This window comes from Myotis lucifugus, unplaced genomic scaffold (genome assembly GCF_000147115.1).
Source record: "Myotis lucifugus unplaced genomic scaffold, Myoluc2.0 scaffold_241, whole genome shotgun sequence".
NCBI classification, from domain to species: Eukaryota; Metazoa; Chordata; class Mammalia; order Chiroptera; family Vespertilionidae; genus Myotis; species Myotis lucifugus.
This window is the reverse complement of record NW_005871289.1, coordinates 166,122-174,784: the sequence shown is the minus strand read 5'-3', so window position 1 is coordinate 174,784 and position 8,663 is coordinate 166,122. Positions and strand designations below refer to the sequence as shown.

Here is an 8,663-nt window from a genome sequence, read left to right as displayed (position 1 = left end):
CAGATGAGGGATTCCTTAGTATAAAGATGACCCAGATATTCTTGTCTGAAGCAGGCAGACGCCGCCACGAACTCTGCGCATGGAAGCAGAGGGGACAGCGTGTAGTAGAATCACAGCGACGAGTGCGTCTCGAGGAGAGAGTGTAGTCCCTGCATGATCTGCTCAGGCGATAGATGCATCTGCTGCGGTGCAACCGGGTCTCTTCGCTCGAATCCAGTGGAGGACACATACCAGTTCCTGTAAAAGCGCGGCCAGTTGAAGTGGAATTCCCAGTACCTATCGAATGATTTTTTTGTATAACTACGTGCTAAATACTCTCGTTCGAAGACGGAGAAGCTGTCAGCATCTCAGACGAAGTAGAATACGGTGGAGGGGGAGGAGGTGGAGGAGGAGGAGGAGGGGGAGGAGGGGAGAGCGTGAGCCCTAGCTGGTTTGGCTCAGTGGATAGAGTGTCAGCCTGCGAACTGAAGGTTCTCAGGTTCAATTCCTGTCAAGGGCACATGCTTCTGTTGTGGGCTCAATCCCCAGTGGGGGGCGTGCAGGAGGCAGCCAATCAATGATTCTCTCTCATCATTGATGTTTCTCTCTCTCTCTCCCTCTCACTTCCTCTTTGAAATCAATAAAAATATATTTTTTTAAAAAGTAAGAAGAGCGGGTGACCAGCAATGGGGTGGAGTGGAGCTGAGGCCTGGACTTAGCGAATGTGGAGGTTACTTGGGGGAGGGGGGAGCTCTGTCAGTGGGGTGCCAGGAGCAGAGGCCAGATCGGCGTGCTGGAGTGGTTTATGGAGAGAGTGGGAAGTGAGGAAACTGGATGTCAGTGATCAACTTTTTCAAGAACTTGGCTGTGAAAGGGGAAGAAGGTAGAGTAGAAATAGCTGATGGGGGGTGGGGTGGCTTTTCTTAAGAAGAAACTTGCATGTGTTTAAAACCAATGAAAATTTCCATCCAATTGCAAGAAATGGGTTGAGTCCAGGACAGAGGGTACAGGTTCATTGACCGTGGAAGGTTCCTGAGAAGGCAGGAGGGTGGGATCCAGGACTGAGATGGGGCGGTCGGCCCTGGGCAGAGGGAAGAGCGGGTGTGTTGGGATGTTGTGTTTGGTATAGGAAGATGAGGGGTTCCCATTCAATGGCTGGGGAGGCAGGAGGACATTTACCTGCTGAGAGGAGGCTTTAGGGTGACCCCTGAAGTTTGAGGAGGCTGGAGAAGGTTGAAAGTGTTGTAGATTATGAGAGAACATGTTGGCCAGAGAAACAGAGTTGAGTGAGCACACAGCATTGAGGGCTATTGGTGGTTCCAGCGAAACCAATCAGTTCTGTCACAGGATATTTCCTTTCTTTCTTTCTTTCTTTTCTTTCTTTCTTTCTTTCTTTCTTTCTTTCTTTCTTTCCTTTCTTCCTTCCTTCCTTCCTTCCTTTCTTTTAAAAATATATTTTATTGATTTTTTACAGAGAGAAAGGGAGAGGGATAGAGAGTTACAAACATCGATGAGAGAGAAACATTGATCAGCTGCCTCCTGTGGGGATGTGCCCACAACCAAGATACATGCTCTTGACCAGAATTGAACCTGGGACCCTTCAGTCGCAAGCCAACGCTCTATCCACTGAGCCAAACCGGTTAGGGCTGTCATGAGACATTGTCCATCATGTCAGTTGCCTGGGCACAGACACGCAGAAAATAAGAGAGTGGGCTGGACCCAGCTTGGAGCTTTGCAAGGTAGATGCCATGAAAAGGTGAGAAACAAAAGACGCTCCGCTGGCTAAGAGGGGTGTGAGAAAGGAGAAGACGAATGGCTAGGGAGGGAGTGAACAGCCAGCCACTCCGAGGTCCCAAGTAAGAGGGAGGAGTGGAACAAGTCGGTGAGAAGGAAAGGGATGGGGGCTCCCATCTCCCATGTTCATAATGCTAATCCTACGCCCTTTCTTTTATCTCTTTACTTCATCCCATCCATTTCCTGGTTCTCACCCTTCCCACTATCTCCTGGTTCTTACCGAGTTCCTCTCCTTGCCATGGTGGATCTTGGCCAGCTGAGGAGGGTCCAGCAAGGGGCTGCTGGGGCAAACAGGCCTGGATTCAAAACCTGCCTCCACAGCTCAATCACTGTGTGACTGGGCAAATGATATGTCCACCCTCTGCCTCTATTTCCTGTCTATAAAGTGGAGAGAACTCATTCTACCTCACTGGGATGCTGAGGCTGAGAGATAATGGTTATGACATGTTCTAGCAGCATGCCCAGCGCATAGTCATTTCTCAAGAAATGGTAGCCTTTTCCCCCTACCAGCTGCCAGCAATTCTGCACCACTCTGCCATGTTAGGCAGGCCAGCGAGGTAGCCAACACAAGGTGAGCAGAACCTCAGGCCTCCCTGTGGCTCCCTCTTCTACCTGCAGAAGGCAGGCAGGCAGGCAGGCAGATGATCCCTGGCTACCAGGTGCTATGGACCCTTTACCTGCCCACAGATCTTTTTTTTTTTTTTCTGCCCACAGGTCTTTAGGCTGACCCGAAGCAAGGTGGATGACAACAAGGCACGCATCCTAATTCGCAGCCTCCTGGACCACCCGGCCCTTGAGAAGCTGGACCTGTCACACAACTGCATCGGGGACCGTGGCGCACGTGCGGCCGCCAAGCTGCTGAGCCACAGCCGCCTGCGTGTGCTCAACCTGGCCAACAACCAGGTGCGTGCGCCTGGTGCCCAGTCGCTGGCTCACGCCCTGGCACACAACACCAACCTCCTCTCCCTCAACCTGCGCCTCAACTGCATTGAGGATGAGGGCGGCCAGGCACTTGCCCACGCCTTGCAGACCAATAAGTGCCTCACCACGCTGCACCTTGGTGGGAACGAGCTGTCGGAGCCTACGGCCACACTCCTCTCCCAGGTGCTCTCCGTCAACACCACACTCACCAAAATCAACCTGTCCTGCAACCACATAGGACCGGTGAGCCACAGCTCCTGGGGAAGGGAGGGCCAAGGGGAGGCCCTGGGCCTTGGGGGTGGGGGTAGAACCCAACTGTCATGGGGTACTTACCAGGTGATTGTTAAGATCACAGCCGTACCTAGTTCAAATCCCAGCCCTGCCATTTAGCACGTTGGGCCTTCATTTTCTCATCTGTAAAATGGGGATAATAACAGTATCTACCTCAGAGTGTGCTGGGAGGATTAAATTAGTTATACTGTAAAGCAATTAACCATTGCAGGCACTGGCTAGGTCTTTAGTGATTGCTATCTGTTACTCAGGGTTATAGACTATGCTTGGTATCCACTAGCCATTGTTTTCCTCTCACCCTCACTGTTATCTGGTAAAACGCGTATTCTTAACCTCACTTTACAGATGGAAAATTGAGTCTCAGAGACGTTAGTGAGTTGCCTGAGAGCATCCAATCAGTAGGAGGTGGCAAAGCTGTGATTAAACCCAGGACTGATCAAAAGCTGGGGTTCTTTGCAATAGACAAATGTCTCTCAAATTTCTTTAATCAAGTCTCAGAGTAAGAAATGCAGTTTACATGAACAGCTGGTGAACATATACAGGAACATAATATAATTGAAATGCACTGTTACTGCTTAGTATATCTGCTGATGTTTTCCTTTATCGTCTACCTCATTTTTTTTTTTTATAAATGCTTCTGTATTACATCAACTTTGCAACAAACACGCTATTGGGTTACAACCATAGAAGAGCAGCATTCTGCCTCCCAATATGAAATTCTTTCACATTGGGCCTAGCCCACCCCCCCCGGAAGAGGCTGAAGCTGTGAGGAGTAGTGAGCAGGGCCCTCTGTGTACCCCACTTAGGGCCCTGCAACTTCTACCCCCCCCCCAAAGAACAGTCTTGCTCACACTCACTGTCTCCAGAGGGGGTGCTCTTGGCTGCAAGTAACAGAGACCTTAGGCAGCAATTGACTTCAACAAGAGGACTATTCATTATGTCCCATTATCAGAAGCCCCAGGGTTGGGGGTCCTGGGGTTGGAAATTCCTTGACTCGGTGCCAGCCCCTGCTCTGCCGTCCCAGCCACCTGCCGTGGCCTCTCTGGGCTCCTCGTGTGGCCCCAGGACAGCTGCTGCAGCTCACAGAGGACAGAATGGAGAAAATGTCAGCGTGCTGCACAAACAGGCTAAGCACTGTTCTGTGAAACTTCTGTTCCAGTCACATCTCTCTGTAAATATGTATATGAGTGTGTGTGGTCCTGGGTAGTGATGTAAAAACACGACCCTTTCCCTGTGCTCCTCTCCCAGGACGGCGGGAAGCAGCTCCTGGAAGGCATGTCAGACAACAAGACGCTCCTGGAGTTTGACCTGCGCCTGTCCGATGTAGCCCAGGAGAGCGAATACCTCATTGGCCAGGCCCTCTGTGCCAACCGCGAAGAAGCCCGCCAGCGGGCCTTGAATCCCAGCCACTTCTCGGCACCACTCACTGCCAAGGGCCCCGAGAACCCTGTGGGATAGGAGAGGGGACAGGGCTGGGGCAGTAACCACACCTGGGCCACTGCCCTACCCCCACCCCCCAGGTCATGCCCCCTCATGCCTGCTGCAGAGTGTCACACGGGAACACAGGGAGTGGGGGAGACCACGAAGATCCTTGGGGTGTGATCAAAGGTTGAGTGCATGTATACATAATGTGTCCTATTAGGATTATGATTGCCAGGATGTAAGTTCCCCATTCTATATAGAATAATAAATTTTCATCAAGAATCTGAACAGTGCGCAGCTGGCATGGCTCAGTGGTTGAGCATCAATTCCTGGTCAGGCCACATGCCCAGGTTGTGGGTTCGATCCCCAGTGTGGGGTGTGCAGGAGGCAGCTGATCAATGATTATCTCTCATCATTGATGTTTCTATCTCTCTCTCCCTCTCCCGTCCTCTCTGAAATATATATATATATTTTTAAAGGGTTGAGTGCATGAAGATGTGAGGAGGGGAACAGACCTAGGGTAGGGGGAGAAGGAGTATTAAATAGGACCCAGACCACAACCCAGGGAGATGGTATTACTAGAACCCCTGAAATAAATGACTTTTTCCAGGTATAAGGGGAGGCAGAGAGAACTCTGAGGGACTGTGCCTGCCCAGACTCCCCAGGGGGGCCACTCATGACCCTGACCCTCATCCCCACATCTTCCTCTTTACTGAACAGATCTTTGATCTTTTAATGTTCTCTCTCTCTCCCTCTCTCTCTCTCTCTCTCTCTCTCTCTCTCTCTCTCCCTCCCTCCCTCCCTCCCTCCCTCCCTCCATCCCTCCCTCCCTCCCCCAAATCCTGCTACAACAGAACTTTGGCCTGGCTCTTCCACCCTCGCCCCTGCAGATCCCACCTCCCTACTGCCTGACTCTGCTTAAGTAACCCAGTTTCAGGGAAGGGGAAACAGAGGCGACAGGAGGGACTCACCTGGGCCTCCCAGAGAGCTTCTCCTGGGAGAGGGAGACGGTGGGGGAAGTGCCACGCTGGGAGGGGAAGTCAGTGAGTCATCCGAAACTTTATTTTCCACCGGTTTGATTTGTACAATCTTTGCGCTTGGAAATCCATGACAGAAAGGCCACAGTGTGATGCACCCAATTGACAGAGACCTGTCTTCCCAGCCAGGCCACGCCCACCCCACAAGCCCTTGTGCCCAGGACACATGAAGCCTTCCAGGTGCCCTCCAGGAGACCCCATCCCTCTGTGGCTGCCCCCCCCACCGGGAGCCACACCCACAGAAACCACATCCACCCAGGCGGCCACGAGAGGACCTGACTGATGGCTCCAGGCTGAGCCCCATCTCCCATCCTCCTCAGGCTGAGGGACTCCAGAACCTCCAGATCTGTTTTCAAAGGGTGGGCCATGGGCTGCCACCACAGCCTCAGGGTGCCTGCTCTCTGGGGACTCCTTCCAACAAGCAGGCGCTGAGCAGAGCACCAAAGGGGGCTTGGGAGTGACTGCACATGTGTGCCTGTCCGGGCAACCTAGAGTCTGTCTGTGCCTGACACCCTCTGACAGTTCCAGAGTGCAAATGCGTAGGTGTGAGGGTGAGTGTGTGTGTGAGTGTGTGTGAGTGTGTGTGTGTGTCATAGCCACAGCTGCTAGCAGAGGTTCTAATTAGAGAAACAAGAACATTCAGTGTAAAGTTTAATTTTAGAGAGTAATTAATTTTCTGGTTTTCCTTTTCCCTGGCAATCAATAAAGCTACCAAGGAAATAGACCAAAGAATCGGTGTCTAAGTCTGTGCGTGTGTGGGAGGTGAGGCTGTCTGAGACCTGGGCAGAAATGGTCAGTCCAGGCAAAAGTAGTAATAGGGCCTCCCTTTCCCTCCTCCCAGCTTTGACTCTGTCTCAGAAACGAGCCCGAGGGAGGAGGAGCTGAGTTCCTCCCTCCTTGGAGCCAGGAGGGGGCCAGGCTGCCGCCACACAAGGGCAAGACAGGCCAGCTGGCCGAGGACTGGGGCCTGAGGCCACAGCTCACCATCTGTACCTCACAGATGTCTGCTCAGAGGAGAAAGGGGTGCTCCGACCGCCAGGCCCCCGAGGAGCACAGACTCAGGGTCCAGGCGGGTTCAGTGCTGGCAGGCAGGCAGGCACTGCTGCCCAGGGAATTATAATGGCAGCTGTTCCCTCCTGCCCAAGCCTCCCCTTCGGCCCCCTCTCCCTTCCCATTCAGCCATCTCCATGGGAAAATAAAGCCCAACCGCAGTGGGCCACAGAGTGTGGTGGCCCCACAATCTGTGCCTCCCAAGCTTCCCCCAGGAAAGGAGGGCAGGGGAGCCAGAGATGTTGCATAGGTGCAGGCCATGCCTTGGAGGCTGCAGGCCCAGCCTGGCTGGAGGGAGATGGGAGAGGCTGCCGGAGGGGAGGGAGGAAGCTCTGATGGATGGCTCCGGAGAACTGAGAAGCATCAGGGCTGAGCAATGTCAGGCAGCCCAAGGGTTATCCTCTCCAGCTTGAAATATGAGCTCCACCCCTAGGCTCTAAGTCGGCTGTGAAAACTTTAGCCGGGAGAGTTGGGAGGGTGGGGGTGGGAGGATTGTACACCGACATGCACACTGAAGCACGTAAGGGTGAGAGTGTGGGGAGTGAAGGCGACATCAGAACTCTGGGGGGGACCAGATGTGGGGCCAGGGCCCTGTGGTGGTGATGGCAGGACGCCCCTTTGAAGAACCTGGGACACAGCAGGACCGCTTCAGTTCACTGGGATAGGGGAGGGGGAAGGGGGCGGGCAAGATTTAGAGAATTCCTGGCTCTGACCTGCCACGGGAATTGAGTGTTTCTCCAACTGGGACTTGTGACAATGTCCTCAGCCCTGCAGGGGCAATGTGTGGGCCACCCCCTTTCACTCCGCCCTCCACTGCCCTCTCCTCTGACTCCCTCCCATCTGCTTCCAGAGCGCCCCGTCACTCAGGTCCCTCTCCCAATGTCCCGGCTCCGTCACGCACCTTGGCCAGCTTTACGGAATGCTGCGTGGCTGGGATCTCACCCCCTCTGCAGGGAGTGCCCTCCCAGAAGCCAGGGGAGGCGGCTGCTGCCCAGAGGCCTCAGAAAGGACCGAGGGACACTGTCCTGCCGCTGGCCCCCTGGCAGCAGCTCTCAGCGCCAGGGAGCAAGAGGGGAGGGACGGGAGGGACATTTGTGTGGGGCGCGGTCTCCCTGGGACCCAAACTCCAGGGGCCCAGTGAGATAAACAACAGAGGTGGGCGTGGCAGAAAGGAAACCCCGGTCTCTGGGGCACGCGCCAGGAGGAGGGAAGCAACACGTCCAAGGTTTTGAGATGGGGGCTGACACCGGCCCGGCCTCAGACCCACTGAATCCATTAGCTGGTTGGAAGCCAGCCCGGCTGTTCGCCAGACCACCGCCCCTCGGTAGAGAGTGGGGCTGGGGAGCCAGGCAGTGAAAGAGGGAGAGCCCCAATTTCCCTTCCCCGCCGCCCCTGAACCTCCCCAGCCGCACAGCAAACGCCTCTCACTCGAGACGAGGCCCAGTGCGGGTCCCACAGCACAGTCGCCACCTAACAGTCAGAAGATCGTAGAAGGCTGGGCGGGAACCTGGAGTGTGCGTGTAGGGAGGAAGGGGTCCCCTTAGGAACTCGGGGGCGGGGCTGGAAGGAGCCGACTCCGCCCCCGTGGAATTCTCTGCCGACCCCTCCCACCCATCTTTCTCGTTATGTACAGGGAAGGCTGGGGTCTCAGCCCCATGGGGTCTTCCCGCTCACCCTTGCCTCCCTCCACCCGCTCCGTGCTCAGCACAGCCTGTCATCATCGAGACACAGTCCGGCAAGGGGCAGCAGGGAGGCCAGCGGGCTTGTCGAGAGCCATTGGTCACAGTGAGGTCTCCACGCAGGAGCCGTGGCGGTGCAGCGGCCGGTGGCTGTGGCCCAGGCACCCCTCCTGCCGGTGCACGATGAGAACCGGAAAGTAGAGGGCGTCGTGGTAGGGCGGCGGCGGCCCGGCCTCCTCCTCGTCGTCCTCGTCGTCCCCCATGCTGGCCTGGCTGGACAGCCGCGTCTGCTCGGTGGGGCAGCTCGCCTCGTTGACGCTCCCGCTCCGGCTGCGCCACAGGCAGCTGCGCCGCGAGCCGTAGAGGCGCCCGAGCGAGAAGCGGCTGCCCCCGCAGCCCGGGCCTCCGCCGGGCCCCGGGCCGGCCCGCGGGCTGGCGCAGATGCTCAGGGCGCTGCGCGAGAAGATGGACGAGCTGCTGACGGCGCGCT

The 8,663-nt window shown here is 55.5% G+C and overlaps 2 protein-coding genes across 2 annotated transcripts in view; one reads left to right on the top strand and one right to left on the bottom strand.

Moving 5' to 3' along the window:
• The window catches only part of TCTE1 (t-complex-associated-testis-expressed 1), an 8,321-nt gene extending 3,533 nt beyond the window's left edge, over positions 1-4,788 (top strand). The window contains exons 3-4 of the mRNA XM_023762304.1: positions 2,488-2,937; positions 4,234-4,788. Coding sequence (XP_023618072.1) covers positions 2,488-2,937; positions 4,234-4,443 — 660 coding nt within the window. The 3' untranslated portion in view covers positions 4,444-4,788. The remainder of the gene's footprint in view (positions 1-2,487; positions 2,938-4,233) is intronic.
• Positions 4,789-8,264: 3,476 nt separating this feature from the next.
• The window catches only part of TMEM151B (transmembrane protein 151B), an 8,519-nt gene continuing 8,120 nt past the window's right edge, over positions 8,265-8,663 (bottom strand). Inside the window, 1 exon segment of the mRNA XM_006098585.3 lies at positions 8,265-8,661. Within this exon segment, the coding sequence (XP_006098647.1) occupies positions 8,275-8,661 (387 nt within the window). The 3' untranslated portion in view covers positions 8,265-8,274.